Source organism: Hoplias malabaricus, chromosome 4, assembly GCF_029633855.1.
Source record: "Hoplias malabaricus isolate fHopMal1 chromosome 4, fHopMal1.hap1, whole genome shotgun sequence".
Classification (NCBI taxonomy): Eukaryota; Metazoa; Chordata; class Actinopteri; order Characiformes; family Erythrinidae; genus Hoplias; species Hoplias malabaricus.
In genome coordinates, this window is record NC_089803.1 from 32,225,587 (window position 1) to 32,243,596 (window position 18,010).

General features: G+C 38.8%; 1 protein-coding gene across 6 annotated transcripts in view; it reads left to right on the forward strand.

The window, feature by feature from the left end:
- Window positions 1–18,010, forward strand: part of cadps2 (Ca++-dependent secretion activator 2) — a 144,456-nt gene that overhangs the window by 51,013 nt on the left and 75,433 nt on the right. For all 6 annotated transcript variants that reach the window (XM_066667298.1, XM_066667295.1, XM_066667296.1 and 3 more), the window contains exon 3: window positions 2,273–2,605. In XM_066667298.1, the coding sequence (XP_066523395.1) occupies window positions 2,273–2,605 (333 nt within the window). The remainder of the gene's footprint in view (window positions 1–2,272; window positions 2,606–18,010) is intronic.

Below are 18,010 nucleotides of genomic sequence, written 5' to 3' on the forward strand. Positions count from 1 at the left end.
GTCAGTGTACACATCTTAAAGAAAGGTGAATGTTCCTACTCCGCACCAGCCTCCTAGTCTCCTATTACCCTAGTCACCTCAGTGGGGCGGGAGGAAGTGATTAATTCACCCTGCAGGAGAGTGAATTACTTAGGCTACTTACTTATTCACTCGCTCAGACATGCTGTCAAAAGTTCAGGACTACAAACCACTCTTTTATCTGAATAAAATAATAATGAGTGGAATACCTTTTTAAAAATATAGAACTAACCTAACCAGCCTCCAGTGAATAAACAAACCGCACCTTCCCTTTCTTTACACATTTGTTTGGCAGCTTAGCCCTGAACTGCACCTGCACCCCAAAATGTGAATCTTTGAATGGTCCTCCACTGTTTACTGGGCTCTGTTGTGCAGGTGTTTACTCTCTTATAACAGATCTCATTGAAATTTTTATTTTGCCAAATTTTCAAAGTGACTTGTATGTGCCTTTCCAATTTTATGATAGAATAGGAATTAGGTTAGATTGAGATCTCCACAGTGCAAATTTTTTTTATTTATTTTTTTTTGTAAAGGTGCTTTGACTAGAAGCAGCTGTGGACTGCCAGCTTAGCTCCTGTTGCACACCAGTCTTTCACTGTGTGTCATGATTATGGTGGATTTGACATAAACACATTTCTTTCCTTTTTGAGGCAAGGCAACTGAAGTGTCTTTATTCCGCTCCATTACTTGCAGTAAAGAGCTGTGAATCGTCTCCCATCTGCTGCTGGCTTTATGCTTCAGCAGCTCATGTATGCCCAAGATGCCACTATTACCAGAAGAAATGCATAAACTGAAATGATGGAATGTTTCGTTGGCTTTTCTGTAGGTTCCTCCATCTGTCAGGGGCACAATCTCTCTCACCCAAACAAACAATCCTTTTCTACAGTCTCCTATTATATAGAGCCATTGAGGTATTGGAACAGATTACATGAGTGGGAATTGGGGTAATAAAAAAGCAAATCCATGCAACATAAAGCACAGAATCACTGCATATTAACGAGGCCTCTTCACAAGAACAAATGACAACTGAGATGTACATGCTCTGGCCACAAAAGTGTTCTTTTATAACAGTTATTGGGATGTAGAAAAATCTTATTCTACACAAATTTAGGTTAGATTTGCTTGGCTTAAATATACACCTCCCGGCCAAAAAAAAAAAAGGCCAAAAAAAAAACAAAAACAAAAGGTCACACACACTAATAGTTTGTTGGCTTTGATTATGGCACATATTTGCTATGGCATTGTTTCCAAAAGCTTCTACAATGTCACAACATTTATTTCTGTCCAGAGTTAATTTTTCCCCCTTGTATTGATGATGGAAGATTAGGACCACTCTACAACGTCTTCTCCAGTACATTCCAAAGATTCTGAATGGGGTTCAGGTCTGGACTCATTGGTGGCTCATGCTCCCTGAACCACTCTTTCACAGTTTGAGCCAGATGAGTTCTGGCATTGTCATCTTGGAATATGCCTGTGTCATCAGGGAAGAAAAAATCTATTAATGGAATAACCTGGTTGTTTCTATATATTCAGGTAGTCAGCTGACCTCATTCTTTGGGCACATAACATTGCTAAACCTAGATCTGACCAACTGCAGCAACTCCAGAACATAGCACTGCCCCCATAGACTTGTACAGTAGGCACTGGGCATCACTTCAGCCACTTCTCTTCTTACCCTGATGTGGCCATCACTCTGGAACAGGGTGAATCTGGATTCATTAGATCACATGGCCTTCTTCCATTGCTCCAGAGTCCAATCTTTATGCTCCCTAGCAAATCAAAGTCGTTATTGTCAGTTAGCCTCGCTGATAAGTGGTTTTCTTAAAAATACACAGCTATTTAGTCCCAATTCCTTGAGTTCCCTTCATGCTGTGCATGTGGAAAGTGCGCTTACTTTCACTAATTAACATCACTGAATTGTGCTGTTGTTTTTCTGCCATTTGATTTCACCAAACATTTAAGCGATCGGCAAACACGATCATTCAAGGTTTTTTTCCAACCACATTCCTTCCTTGAAGATAATGTTTCCCCACTGACCTTCCACTTTTTAATAAAAAGTGAAAGTCTTAACACCATTTCGTATTTCAGGGCTCTAAAACATTAGACAGAATTACACAATAATTTTACACGTTCTTACTAATGAACTTACTTAAACGGCTGCTGTTGAAACAGCGTGACTGATTGATGAACAGAATTTATGCTCAGTTAGGAAGGCACAGACCTGTTGACTTTACTTTGCTTCCATTCCTTACAGGGCTTTCTGAAGAGTGAGCGAGTAGCCCGTATGGTGCAGAGTGGAGGCTGTTCAGCCAGTGATTTTCGCGAGATCTTCAAGAAGAATATTGAGCGTCGTGTGCGCAGTCTACCAGAGATCGATGGCTTGAGCAAAGAGACTGTCCTGAGCTCCTGGATCACTAAATATGATGCTATCTTTAAGGGAGAGGAAGACCAGCGGCGGCCACAGGGTCGCATGCCCTTCAGTGCAGTGTCTGAGCTCATCCTCAGTAAAGAGCAACTCTATGAGATGTTCCAGCAGATCCTGGGAATCAAAAAGTTTGAACACCAGTTGCTGTACAATGCCTGTCAGGTAAGCTGTTCTCAGATGTTAAACATGGGTTTATAAACATAGCACTGGGTGTATGTGTTTATTACTGACTTTCTCTATGGTTAGAAAAGCGTCCAGTTAATGCTTTTATATGGCTATTGTCTCCCATTATAGTGCATTTTTAGAGGACTGAGATGACTTTGTGACTTTGTAAATCAATTTATTTGGACCCAAAGTTTACAGAGGTGGGCGATAGGTGGGACACAATACAATACAACGCAAATCACAATGCACAATACACAATCACAAAACTTTGAAGCTGCATGCTACATTTTGCCATACAAAAGCAGTGTTCACTTTAGTGATATTGAAGTTTATAATGTGTAAGTGCCTTTGAGGGCAACATTTTTCAGTGGTAAATGATGTAATGTACCAATAAGCTTGATGCAGTTTGCAAAATGAAATAAACATACTGTTGCTTCAAATCATAACTATTTGTAAAGTAATCATGGATCCTGCTATGGGCTTTGGCAAGTTGTCATTCCTGTGGTTATCTTTAAATGTTTAATGACATTCCACAGCAGCTGAAATTACAAAAGTAGCCATCACGAATACAAAATCAGTCTGGAGAATTTTTTTTTCTCCTCTACATGGCAATTGTTTTCTCCTCTACATGGCAAAAGTTTAAATCTTTAAATCATTATTTTCTACACAGCCTGCTCAGAACATTAAAATTTTGAACTCTCAAAGCAAGAAATATTCTCTGACATGTCAAAATGTCTAATTTCTTATGTGGACTCTGAGATATTTTTTGGCATCTGAATAATCAATGGCTGTGTCCAAAACCATGCCCTATTTACTATATAGTTTATGATTTTGGGGTTCTGTTATACTGTAGTGGTGTCTGAAAATACAGTGCACACTTTTCAGTGCACTTAAACATTATGTAGACGTGTACATCCATTGTACCCTGAGGGCTAGCAGATACCCATAATGCACTGTGTGTCATACAGAGCTTGAAGAGGTAAGCAGCATTCAGACCACACAATAACCCACAACTGTCCCCAGAAGGATATATTACATGCAGTATATTTATTAAGCACTCAGTGAAACAATATGTGCAAGCTCCCCTCATGTGTGCACTAAGACTCTGGTTATAGCTGACTGTTGGCATGATGTTTATATTGCTTATCTGAGGGAATCTGCCATTGCACAGTAATGAGCAAACCCACATGATTTAGTGTCCAGACTCACTAACCTCCTGAATTCAGCTCCATATGATGATGCACTGTATTGTGATTTCTGTAGGGAATTGTGTGTAGGTGCATTTCAAACACAACTTATGACTTGGAACGTTTTCCACTGTGTTGGTGAGTGTGTTAGCATGCCTTTGAGTCTCATGCCCTTTACCTTAATTACCTGAGCTCAGGTGGCTTTAACCAGTCACTGGCCTCTTTAAAGACATTCCATAAAGGTCAGGGGCTGTTGGGGAAATGGCCTAATCAGCATGCCCTTGTGTGTCATCTGCCACAAGCTCCCCCTGGGGAAAGCTGTAGTGAAAGAGAGCTGGCAGGGAACTCTGTCGATACCTCTCCCTTTATCACAATTACTGCTGGAAGATTAGCGCAATATGCAGTGTGCTCCACACATTAATTGGGAAATAGGTATCCAGCTGGGATTTGTAGGTGTAAATATGATACAAAAACAAGATACAAGGTAGGTAATTGGCTACAAACTGTATTTTTCTGCTATTTTTGAATTTAATACAAAGCAATAACTACAAGAGTGTAGGTTTAATAGCATTAGCATTTGCGCACCATCTGGAACTACAGCACATAAAGGTACATAGTCAGTCACCCTCCCACACACACACACACACACACACACACACATATTTGAGAGGACCAAAATAAATAATTGGACTATTACCTGCTCAGTTGTCTATTGTTTTGTTGTACATGATAATCATCAAGAAAGCTAACAGAAGGTCTATCGTTGATTATAGACAGGACATTTGCATTTGGAGTCAACACAAGTAACAAAGAGGCATCAGTGCCAGAAAAACAGGCCAGCATGAAGCTGGAAAGCATGAATAGTGTTTCGCAGCTGACTGGAATCAGTTGAGATTTAATCAGGCTTGAAATTTCTTTCTTAACACAACCAGGCCTCTCGCACTGCTCCAAGTTTATGATCCAAACTCACCCTGAGCTTGACAATTCTCTCCAAACTGAAACGTAGCAACCAGCTGGAGAGCAGATAAGATACCATATTCCTAATGATGACTGTTCTTGGCTTATAGGAATGCAAATTTGGCAGCCATCTTCAGATCAATGATGTACAACATTAAAAATGAATCATCTTAAAATTGACTCTTACAAAGTTAAGTTTAAAATTCGCTTAAAATGTTTGTATTTGACCAGAACATTTAGGGATTCTTAGTTTAATGTGGTGTTGGAGGGCACAGTGGGGTAGCAGGTAGTGTCGCTGTCAGACAGCTCCAGGGTCCTTGGGTTGTGGGTTTGTTCTCCCTGTGCCCACGTGGGTTTCCTCCAGTTGCTCTGATTTCCTCCCACGCTCCAGAAACACATATTCTCTACTACATATTCGCCACTAAAAAGTGTCCGTAGGTGTAAATGTGTGAGTGTATCTCCCTGCAACGTACTGGCACCCTCTCCAGGGTGTGTTCCTACCTTGCGCCAACTGATTCCGATTAGGCGCCAGACCCACCATGACCCTGAATTGGACAAATTGTTACAGGCAATGAATGAATGAATAATGTGGTGTTTGCATTTTAGTTTCTTGCATTTTGCTGTTCAAACAACACCAGTGATTTCTCCCTGCCAAGTTGAAAATAGTTTAAAATGTATGGGTAATTTGCAGGCCACAGCCTACTAAATGTGGTAGATTGACTATACACTTAAATATGATTCTAAACCTGACCCAACCCATACAGTGCTTTAAGGCTTAAGTCTGAACTTTGCAAAACCCCAACACAAATTGGTTGTCGTGTATTTTCAAACTTTTACTGTTATATAATGAGAGAGATTGGTATCATGGAAATCGATGCAGGTCTTAATCTCAACTGACTGATATTTAAGCTTTATAGTTTGTTCTCTGTGGATCCATTCAGAGGTCATAACTATGTCCCTGCTGCCATTTCTCCAGCATATTCATAAATTAATAAAAAAGGAGAAGTGTTGTGCTAGAAAGAACAATGTGACAGACAAGTAGACAAACACAAGGTCATCCTCAAGACTGAGAGAAGAATTTAAAGTGCCATCCAGCTCCACAGTATAATTACTCAGGACCACTCAGATGTGGCAGCTGTGAAAATGTGATTGGCATGAACTGCTTTGGAAAATAGCAGGATGAATACAACTAAAGTGGATGAAGTCAACTAAGAGAGATGGAGAGCAAGAGTAATAGAAAAGAGAAAGGGAGGAAGAAGGAGGAAACGTGTCTGTCACATAAATGGGCTATTTTTAGTGCTCCTCATATCCTCTATCAAACAAAGTTTGAATATTGAATTGCTGACTTTTGGTTGTTTATTTGCTATTGTGATCTATTTAAATATCTAACTAACTAACTCCTGTGGAGTAAAATAAACTGAGACTATCCTTTTTATATTTAATGTCCCATTAAAAAATTGAGTGCCTGTTGTTGATTAAACCACACTAAAGAGGAAGTTCACAGTAAAATAACTCCAATTCCAAAGCAGGTGTTCAAAAGATTATTAAACCATGTAATATGGAACACTTACCAGCTGTAGTGGAATAATTATGCCCCACATTGCGGCGCCATAAACACTACATAGCGGAGTCAATGATAATTAATTATTATTTGATTAATATGTAATTATTTAATTCATTTTGATAAGCTCCATGTTTGGGAGCCATTAAATATGTAGTGTCTTTACCTATACAATTTTAGCTTGGACATGTAGGTCATCATGTTAGATGACTTTACATATTATATAGCAGAATTAGCTAGAATTATTTATTATTAATTAATTATGCTCATTGGCTATAGGTTCTTGGCTCCGAGATTGAATCTGAACTAGAAGTAGTAATTCTGTACAAGAAAAGTGCACACACCAATAACCAAGGATTTATTACACAAATGGTTTATTAATTGTAATATCAAATAATGAATATTGATTATACATTCATATAATGAAATGGATTACAGTGATAAATGAGGGAGCAGGGAGATTAATACATGAGGGAATTTCTCTATGATAATTACCCTAAATTCTAAAAAAGGCTATAGTTTATCCCAGCAAAGGTTCAGCACCAACCTCCTGAGTTATGAATGAAACCATGTGACATTACGTATCCCTGGAGCACTGCAGCCACTGGGGTCCCTCTTCTCAATCTTGGCCAGACACTCTGACCGCACCATCGGAGCTGGTGCCGTTCTGAAGGTCTCTGTGCAAACTCCCCATCATCGCTGACCTGCCTCCTTGTGAGGGACACGTCCATGCAGGTCTCTCCTGTGCCTTTGCTCAGAAGGTCATACTGAGGGTGCCTGTGGCCTCCTCCTCCATTGCTGATCCAGAAGCTCTTGTCATCACTTTGAAGGTCAGAGGTCTGAGGTCTCCTTCAATGCTCTGGGTGTGGCATGGAACTTTTCTGGAATAAGCAACAGTTCTTTTAACTATAGTTTTCTACTAGTGATAAAATTAAAATAAATCTTTAAAAAAGATTTATTTTAAAAGATAAATTTATCTTTTATCTTTTATCTTTTAAAAGATAAATCTGTGTGTTTGTTCTATCTGGACCCTACTTGAGGGGCCCAAAACTGTTTAAGAAATAGCCATAAGAGAGTCTGACACCTGAGAGATGCCTGCAGAGAGCTGGAGAGCTCTAGAGAGAGCCAGAGTTCTCCCTTAACTGACTACCCTAGCTGAGAAGCATTGCCTGCTGGAAGAAAGAGAGAGAATTTCTTCCTGCATTCTCTTTCTGTTCTTCTCCTGTTCTGAGTTCTGTTCTAAGAGCTGGAGTGTGAGTTAGAATGCATATACTCTCTCTCCCGAAAAATTCTTCTTTCTCTGGATAGAGATTTCGCGCCACTGGGTTTTTAACCAGAATTTAGAAAGAGAGATGCCTGCTATTGTTCTCAGAACAATTGACTGGCCATCCCAGAGTCCAGACATAAACCAGATGAATGAGTTTGACAATACCTGGATTGTTTTCCCAAAAACGAATGGAAACTGTGATAAAAAACACAAACTCTGAAAACAATTCTGTAGTTAGTTCTTGAAAGTGTTCTGTTGCATTTTGTTTTCTTTGATGCTAAAAAAGGAATAGCTTGTATGTAATAGTGTATTCAATGGGCAGTAAATGGATAACAGGTGGTTATTCATATAACAGGTGGTCTCTCTGTCTCTTGACCTGTCTGTTAAGCCCTCTTTTATGTTTGTGTGTGTGTGTGTATTTTATAGGTTTTGCAATTGAATTATTAATTTCCAGGCGGCACGGTGGCACAGCAGTTAGTGTCACAGTCACACAGCTCCGGGGACCTGGAGGTTGTGGGTTCAATTCCTGCTCCGTGTTACTGTCTGTGTGGAGTTTGGCGTGTTCTCTCAATGTCCGTGTGGGTTTTCTCCAGGTGCTCCAGGTTCTTGCCACAGTCCAAAAACACACGTTGGTAGGGGGATTGCGACTCAGTGTCAGTGGGTGGGGTTGTGTGAGTGGATGTGTGTGTGTGTTGTCCTTTGAAGGACTGGCGCCCCCTCCAGGGTGTGTTCCTACCTTGCACCCATTGATTCCAGGTAGGCTCTGGACCCACCACGACCCTGAACTGGATAAGCAGTTACAGATAATGAATGAATGAATCAATTAATTATTAATTTCAGAGGATGTTGTTCATGGCTAAAAATAAATTCTCATCATAAAGCTCACTCAATGGTCAGGGCCTGACCTCTTAGATGTTTAATCAGTACTGGCATTATGATGGATTGAAAGGCTTTGGTGTGGTCTGTTCCATCAGCCCATTCACATAAACTTGGCTGACATTTATTATGTGAAGATTCTCATGAATAAATGTTCAGTTTCTATTCTCCTCAGTAGTACGGTTCTCCATAATCTGACTCACTCTGTTTGCTTTCTTCTTTTCTCTTTTTCTTTGTGTGTCTTATTTACTGTTCTCTCTGCCAGTGGCAGGTCTTTTACAGCAGAGTTTACAGTGAGCAAAAGAAAACAAAATGAGGAAATTGTAGCGTGGAGTCACTGAAAGCATGACTGAGCAGAAGCCAGATAAGTGCAGGAGCGTGTGAGTGAGAGTGCCAAACAGAGCAGTGAAGGAGATAGGGGGGTTCTGAGGAAAGAAAAAGTGACAGGCAGGGGGAGGAGGAAAGGAATGAGGAATGCTTACGGATAGAGACAGGCTGACAGACTGAAAGACAGAAACTGTTGAGGCGAGTGTTTGTGGTGAGGGGCCTTAAGGGGGACAGAATTAGACTGTGGAGACTCGAGAGTGACAGCAGCAGGCAGAGTGAGGCGGTGTGAACATTGGAAAGACAGAGAGACAAACACTAAGAGAAAGACTGACAAATAAAAGAGAATGTGTCTAATACAGAGACAAACCAGAAAATGAAGTTTTGAAAAGCTGACAAAAATGCTAAAAATACTCATGGAAAATCTGAACAGAATGTGCCTGTCACCGTGAGTGATGTGGAAATATGATTTTCCCAGTTACCAATATATTTGATAAGGAGTTAAAAGCTAGCTAGATAGCTGGTAATAACGGCAGATATAATTTTACACAAGTTTAGGTTAACCAGTCAGTATCGACTGCTGCAGCCTTTTCTGGTTAACTGTGAATTATCAAATGTGTCCATGCAATGAAGAACAATACATCAGCCATTTCCTTTTTCTATCTAACTAACACTGTTCACTTGTCCATTCTTAGCCTAATAAAGAAAAGGAATGAATGGTTTAGTGACTGATTTGTTTTAAATAGAGTACATCAAACCAAGTCCTATCAGGCATAAGTCTACATACAAATTTCACATCATTGTGTTGGCTCAAGTATGAATATCAATTATAAAAGGAAACATATTCTACCCACAGTCCACTGGGGTTTTAATAAAATTTCTTTAACATGCTTAGATCAAAATACTACAAGGATCAAACAACAAGGCACCACACTCTCTCCTCCCCTAGTTGCGTGTCCCATTTACAGTAAACTGAGAAAAGTCAAATATTCAGAGGCTCATATAAATATATATTACTTTGAATATAGATGACCATGCTGGCAGCTTAAAAACCTGTAAAAAGAAGTGCATTAGACTAGAGCAGTTGGGTTTTACCAACAAAAGCAGGAGATGAGGTTTCATTACTAAGGTGTTTGAGAGGATTTGGGTCAGAGCACTATACAGGCCAGCTGAGTTTTCCATCCACTTTACAGAGCAGTATATTAATTAAAAACACAAAGGGGCCTCTGTGTTACCAATAAATTAATTTGACCTTAATATTGGCCAATTTTATCTGCTAAGCCATATATCTGTCAAGCCCTATGCAGAAGCCAAAACACGAAAGTATTTCACACACAGAATAAATGCACTGTGGCAGCTGTCTGGGCAGAGTGAAAGAGGTCATGGCTCAGGTGAGAAAATGGAAAAGGCCAGCGGTCCCCCTCTGATGAGGAAGGCCAGTGGCCTTGCCATGCTGCTGCATCCATGTCCAGACTCGTCTGAGAGAGAGAGAGAGAGAGAGAGGATGCTCCCTTCATCCCTCACTTTCTTCTCCTCCTTGAACCTGTCATCGTTTCTCTAATGAACACATTCTGCCCCTTCTGCGCCCCATCACCCTGTCATTTCTCATTAGCAAGTGGCAGCTTAGGCCAGAAGAGACAGGAAGCAGGTGAAGTGGCAAAAAGTGGTAATGAATTAGCAACATCTCACTCTGCGATAGCACTCTAATAGTCATATCTTTTTGAAAAGCACTGGGTGTGACACCAAAAATGATCTTTTCAGGAACCTATGGCAGAGGTCACAGAACCGTTAGCTTTCCTTCTTCCTTTAGGTTCATATATCACAAGGAGGAAAAAAACACTGTTGTGCTGTTCCAGGTGAGTGTGGGCAGCTTTGTTTTAATGGGTTTTGCTAATTTAGCCAGAGGAGGTGGGCTCAGAGGGGAATGGAGCGTGACATTAGCATGCCTCTCCCCAGGCTTATGATGTCTGTCATTAGGAGGTTCCTGAGCCTTGTTGTCATAGAAATGGTAGCCAAACCAATACAGAGTAACAGGGGAAAAATAGCAACTTGGTATCACAGCAACGGGAAGGAAACCAGCCGTGATTAGTGTGTGTGAGCGTGTGTACTCACATCTGTGTGTGTGTGTGTGTGTGTGTGTATGTGCATCTGTGTGAAAAGGCAAGGCATGTGTGTATGTTCCTTTGTGTTGGAGTGGACCACTGGGAACCTCTGCGGTTTTGTTTTTCTCAATCATGAAAAGGGCTGACATGGGCATTCTGCCCGTCACTGTGAGGACCTTATGACAGAATTGCATTTGAAGCCATGGGGGAGACATCTGAGGCACATTCGAACTTCAAGAAGTGCTATACAGAGCAAACTTGGTGTCTCTGTAGTGGGTAAGCTGTAATGTAGCTCCACCCCTCAAACAATATGGACTATTTTTACAGTTGTACAGACTCTATTATTTTACTCAAAGTATTCCTTAAATCTTGATGCAAAGGAGCAGTGAACATATGCAGACTGAGACAGAGGTCCCATGAATAGAGACAGAGTTCAGCATTAATCTGGCATGAGTGGAAAGGTTCCTTGTACGGATACGGACTGAGAATAAATACGGGTGGAGTGTAAAAGTCATCAGGTTTGTCCTCCTCAGATCAATCCACTGTTCACATTTATTATGTTATGTAATGAAAGAAAAATGACAGAGTGGCCATTGCTCCACTCAGCCACTACAGCACAGTGTGTGTGAAAATAATTCACTAATGCACAAGACAAATAATGGCAAAATAAAAACACTACTAAAATGAGTAAGACAAAATATTTCCAAACTGAAAACTAAAATTAGTTTCTGATGGTGATGTGAAAAAGATCCAGTCCATGATTCGAAATGTTGCAAGCATGATCCGATCCGTGAGTTTTGTGATCCATTACACCACTACCGATGAACATCTCAGCTTTGTGTGTTATGAACCACCAAACATGGCACTGTTGAGCTGCCCCTCGGCTCTACATTTATACCAGCCTTCCAAAGTGCCTGTCCACTGGATTTTTAGACAGGGAAAAATAATTTGCTTCCATGCACCCACAGTGATGCAATTATTAGTTAAGTAGCAGTCGGATGTAACATGGCAACAAGGCCTTCATTTTCACAACCATTCAAGGCCTTCCAAAAACTGCTGCCACAAAATTAAGCACACATTTCTCTACTTCTCTACAGTGTCATTTTAAGCTTTAGCTTCACAGGGACTAAGAAGCAAAATCATTATAAACAGCTCCAAACTATTATTCCTCTGCCTCCAAAACATTTACACTTTTTTATGCATTCAAGGACTTTTCCTTGTTGTACACAAACCCATTAGATTCTTCTGTTCACACTCCAATGTGGAAACATTGTTCACTTTTTAGGCCTAATAGAGACCTACTTAAAATATTGTTCAAATACATTTAGTTATATAACATGCTGCACAATGTTTACGAAAGAATGGTTACATTTACTCCACCATCATGGTTTATTTCAGAGGCTGTGTGACATCTGCTAAACTATATCATCTCTTTATTCTAAATTAGAACCACATTTACAAGGATCTTCACAAAAGCTCACAATTTATTTGCGTGCTTTGAAATTAAACACAGTTCATTGAAACATTATAGATGCCTGTTTGCTGCCTTCTAGATAACAAGGTTCCATCTTCTTCATAATGAGTATTTTTAGTATCACAACACTTTTGGATCACTTATACAGTGCCAACATCTCTCGTGATTCACACACCTAAATGCCAGGTTTGACTGCATGAATGATGCTGTTTGCAGCCAAAGGTTCCACTTTACCTTAATTAGACCTCCTCATTTTTTTTTCTTTTTTTGTTAGTGTGCTCAAATGAGTAGCTCACCACATTAGTCTGCTGCATGTGAACACCAGCTATATTAGGTGCTAATTAGCTATAGATAAGCTTGGAATGTCGTTGATTATCTGTTTATGCATAGTCTTTAATTACCTGTCAGAATTGGAATAAGGGTGACACCATTAGTTCTTAATCAGTGACCAGTTCCTTTAATGAGCCTTCCTTCAATTATCATTCACACCCATACGCTCCTGCATGCTATTAGCAAGAAACCTCCACTGGAAATTCATTGTGCAAATATTCGTTAAGCATCCAAGATTGCCATGTCACTGCTCTTTTATAAACATTTACAGTTAAATTGTTAGTTGATTTGTACAAGGAATGTGTGCTGTATCACTATGCAGATAACCTACTGATATTCTGCATTGTAAGATTCATTTAAGGAAAAGCTTTACACCAACGCAAAGATGCGTATTTTGCTGTTGGGAGAAATCTATTTTTTTTATTATTTTTTTAATTTAAAATAGTTTGATTAGGGCTGGGCAATTGATTGAAAATGAATCAAAATCAACATTCAGAACTTCTAATTGACATAATATTGTCTATATCAGTTATATCCACATGGAAGCAAACTAAATGCAGAGGCCAACCAAGTGACTTGAGTTTGGACGTGCTGTGTTTTGACTATAATTAAGATGACACTGAACAAAAAGAACTCAAATGTAAACGCTGGGGAAAAAACAAACCAAAGCACAGTTACATATCAAATATAAACAGTGCTCAAAAAATGAGAGGAACAAGCTCCTAGCAACATTAGAAAAAAATATCCCACATTTAATACTGGAGCATATTTACAGTACAAGCCTTTTCACTGAATAATGAAAGTCAAAAATACAAAAATAAAATAATTGCTCATTAATCGTAATTGTGGTAAAATGTACAATTAATCGTGATATTGATTTGCACTCATATCGCCCAGCACTAATTTTGATTATAATTTTGGTTATAATGTATACAGTTTTCCCTCTCCTGCAGGGAAGAATGCAACATATTTGTGTAATTTAACATTATTGCATATATATTATTTTTCATCAGTTTTATTTTTCTAATTCAAGTCATTGTAATTCTATACTCTTTTGAGTATTATGTAAAATTGCGTATTTGATTGCATTTATATCTTCATAAATGAATATCACAGAATGTCTGAATTACAACAATAAACATTTCTCTTTATGAAATTTCCAGTAGCAATAATAAAAAAATGTGTCAGTACATTAGCAATAAAAATAACAAGGCTAAATCTAATGATATTACTTGTATATGGAATTTTTATTTATTTTATTATTATTATTATTATTTTTTTTTTTTTGCCATTTTTCTCTCCTAGTTTTTCTAGCCTGCAAGTCCAATTTGTGGCCATATCAAACCCTCCACCACAACCTGTAAAATTGCGGACCATTTGATAATTTAAATGACTGTTCATTCACTTCAGTATTGAAACTGAAAACTGCCTCATAACTTTTATTTCTTAAGTATAAAGAAGAATGTGAATTTGTGGGAACAACTCCAGTTGTAAGGAATAACAGCCAAGAAGTTATATTTCTATTTGAAAACATTATCAAGTTTGCTTTATGTTAATTATATAGTATATAAGCTTACAAATGATAGCAGAACTTACTAAACTAATAGAGTTCCTCAATTTGGTTCCATTTCTTCAGTGTGGCTCTCTTTCAGAACAGTCTTTCAGTGCACCCATGTGTAAACAACTTATTATAAGGCAAAAAGTTGTGTATTTTTCAAAACCATGTGTCCTATTGGTTATAACATTAGTTGTTAATCATTTCCATAACTTCCACAAGTCTTTTGACAAAGTTATATACAATAGGTGGTGAAAGACCTAAAATCATTGCGACCTTGTTTTGAGAAAGTTTCCTTTTCAACTCTTGGATAGTGCTCTCCTGTAATATGGCACAACGTTGTGTGGCATGACCCCTCCTTGCTTGCAGAAATAGTCGCACCACTCCACTTTCCTGAAATAATGTTGTAATTGTATATGCTTTGTTGTTCTCATTTTTATCTTAACTCGTTGCTGGCAACTTCAGAACTCTAACGCTTTGACTTAAACCAAAGGTCTTCTTCAAGCACTGGCATTGCTGTGAAGGTTCGTTTCCAGCACTGTGACTGCTCGCCTTTCTCTACAGACCTATTATCTACTTAGACATGGCTAACTGCATCATTAACTCCTTATTCTTCTGACTGCTTCTACAGCTGTAATTGGAGAAAACTGAGCTGGGTTGATAGCCTTAATGTTTCTGGTGTATGGGTCATAAAGACAATCACTCCCCCCATATAATTCTGTGTGTGAGCGACAACTGAATTGTGTGTTTAATAACCCATTGAATGAAAATGTAATATACGCAGGAATTAAGATGTGATCTTGAGACTTGCATAGAAATGTGCATAAGCACACATGCACACTGTATTCTTACAGAACTGTGCAAAATTTAGAGACAACCCTTCATTTGGAATTGGAATTGAAGTAAGAGTAGAACTGGACTTTTGCCTTTTTTTTTATCAAAGATGAAAGTTAAATTATTCTTATTTTTATTTTATTAATTTGGCTGGTCACACCAGGCCATATCATCTCAAATTTCGAACCTTTTGCCACATTTCAGACTTCAAACATAAAGATATAAAATTCATTTTTTTTGTGAAGAATCAACAACAAGTGGGACACAATCTTGAAGTGGAATGAAATTTATTGGATGGGTCAAACTTTTTTAACAAATAAAGAACTGAAAAGTGGGGCGTGCAATATTATTTGGCCCCTTTACTTTCAGTGCAGCAAACTCACTCCAGATGTTCAGTGAGGATCTCTGAATGATCCAATGTTGTCCCAGATGACTGATAATGATAAATACAATCCACCTGTGTGTAATCAAGTCTTCATATAAATGCACCTGCTCTGTGATAGTCTCAGTTTAAAAAAAGGTTCTGTTCAAAGCGCAGAGAGCATCATGAAGATCAAGGAACACACCAGGCAGGTCAGAGATACTGTTGTGGAGAAGTTTAAAGCCGGATTTGGATACAAAAAGATTTCCCAAGCTTTAAACATCCCAAGGAGCACTGTGCAAGCAATCATATTGAAATGGAAGGAGTATCAGACCACTGCAAATCTACCAAGACCTGGCCGTCCCTCTAAACTTTCATCTTGAACAAGGAGAAGACTGATCAGAGATGCAGCCAAGAGGCTCTCTGGATCACTCTGGATGAACTGCAGAGATCTACAGCTGAGGTGGGAGAGTCTGTCCATAGGACAACTATCAGTCGTACACTGCACAAATCTGGCCTTTATGGAAGAGTGGCAAGAGGAAAGCCATTTCTCAAAGATATCCATAAAAAGTCTTCTTTAAAGTTTGAAACAAGGCACCTGGGAGACACACCAAACATGTGGAAGAAGGTGCTCTGGTCAGATGAATCCAAAATTGAACTGTTTGGCCACAATGCAAAACGATATGTTTGGCGTAAAAGCAACACAGCTCATCACCCTGAACACACCATCCCCACTGTCAAACATGGTGGTGGCAGCATCATGGTTTGGGCCTGCTTTTCGTCAGCAGGGACAGGGAAGATGGTCAAAATTGATGGGAAGATGGATGAGGTCAAATACAGGACCATTCTGGAAGAAAACCTGTTGAAGTCTGCAAGAGACCTGAGATTGGGACGGAGATTTATCTTCCAACAAGACAATGATCCAAAACCTAAAGCCAAATATACAATGGAATGGTGCACAAATAAACGTATCCAGGTGTTGGAATGGCCAAGTCAAAGTCCAGACCTGAATCCAATTGAGAATCTGTGGAAAGAGCTGAAGACTGCTGTTCACAAACGCTCTCCATCCAACCTCACTGAGCTCGAGCTGTTTTGCAAGGAAGAATGAGCAAGAATTTCAGTCTGTCGATGTGCAAAACTGATGGAGACATACCCCAAGTGACTTGCAGCTGTAATTGCAGCAAAAGGTGGCGCTACAAAGTATGAACGCAAGGGGGCCGAATAATATTGCACGCCCCACTTTTCAGTTTTTTATTTGTTAAAGTTTGACACATCCAAAAAATTTCATTCCACTACATGATTGTGTCCCACTTGTTGTTGATTCTTCACAAAAAATAATCATTTTATATCTTTATATTTGAAGCCTGAAATGTGGCAAAAGGTTGAAAAGTTCAAGGGGGCCGAATACTTTCGCAAGGCACTGTAATCAGTCCTGCAGTACTTTCTGTTCATGGAGGAGCTTATGGGCCATTCAACCCTTGATCAGTACATTTAGCAGGAAAGTTAAGGTGGACAGGGACATAATAGGTCCATTGAATTTAATGTGGAAGTAATCTTAAGGTGCCAGACTAAAAATAATTTTAATCTTTTAAACATAGTCATTTATTTAAGGTGGAAGTTTCTTTAAAGTCAGAGTCTAAATAAAATGTCTATTTTTAATGTGGCAAGTTTTTAAGATTATGTTTTCTGGTGGAATTTTAAAATTATATTGGCAGTTCTTTGAAGGTTTTAAGGGTTATTTGAAGTGGTCATTTATTTAAAATGGAAGTCTAAATATTTTTTTAATATGGATTTTTTAATGAGGCATTTAAAATATATTGGCAGTGTTTATGGTTTTAAGGTTTATTTGAAGTGGTCATTTATTTGTCTATATAAAATGGCCGTTTTTAAATGTGGAATTATTTTCAGGTGGTCGTAAAAATATATTTTAATCTGTAGTCAAATTTTCTCTATAATAATGATATTTTAAATGCTGCATTTGGAAAGTCACTGGTTTATACTCTTCCTGTATACTTGTATTACTGTAATCTCCTTAATTATATCAGGTTAAACAAATAGATTGTTCTTGATGAAGATTTCAGTGAGAAACTACAAAAATGCAGGGTGGTCTCTGAATATTGCCCAGTAATATTCTCATTGGGTAGATGGCTATGTGGTAATTCTTCCAAACTTACTGTTTTGTAGTGAGTGTTGTGTGAAATCAGTAGAGAGTAGAGAGTGCTCCTGCAGGGAGAGTGGCTTATCAAGTGGAAACAGTGCTAGGATGGGGGCGTGTGTGTGTCAGCGAGAGAGAGAAAGAGAGAGAATCTCCCATTTTTAAATGGAATGAGAGGAAACCTTTTCTTTATGACAAGCTTAGATGAGATTTATAGTGCATTATCTAATTAAATAATAGTGTATGTGTGGGTTTCATCCAGTGAAGAAATTGGGTTTTCTTGACCATGCTAACCCAGCTGAGAGCTCACATTCAAAGAAAAATGAGTGTCTGTATATTTCTGTGATAGCTCTCTTCAGTGTAACTGTATATGTCTAAATAATTTTGAAATGGATGTGCCACTACGTTTATCAGTGTTG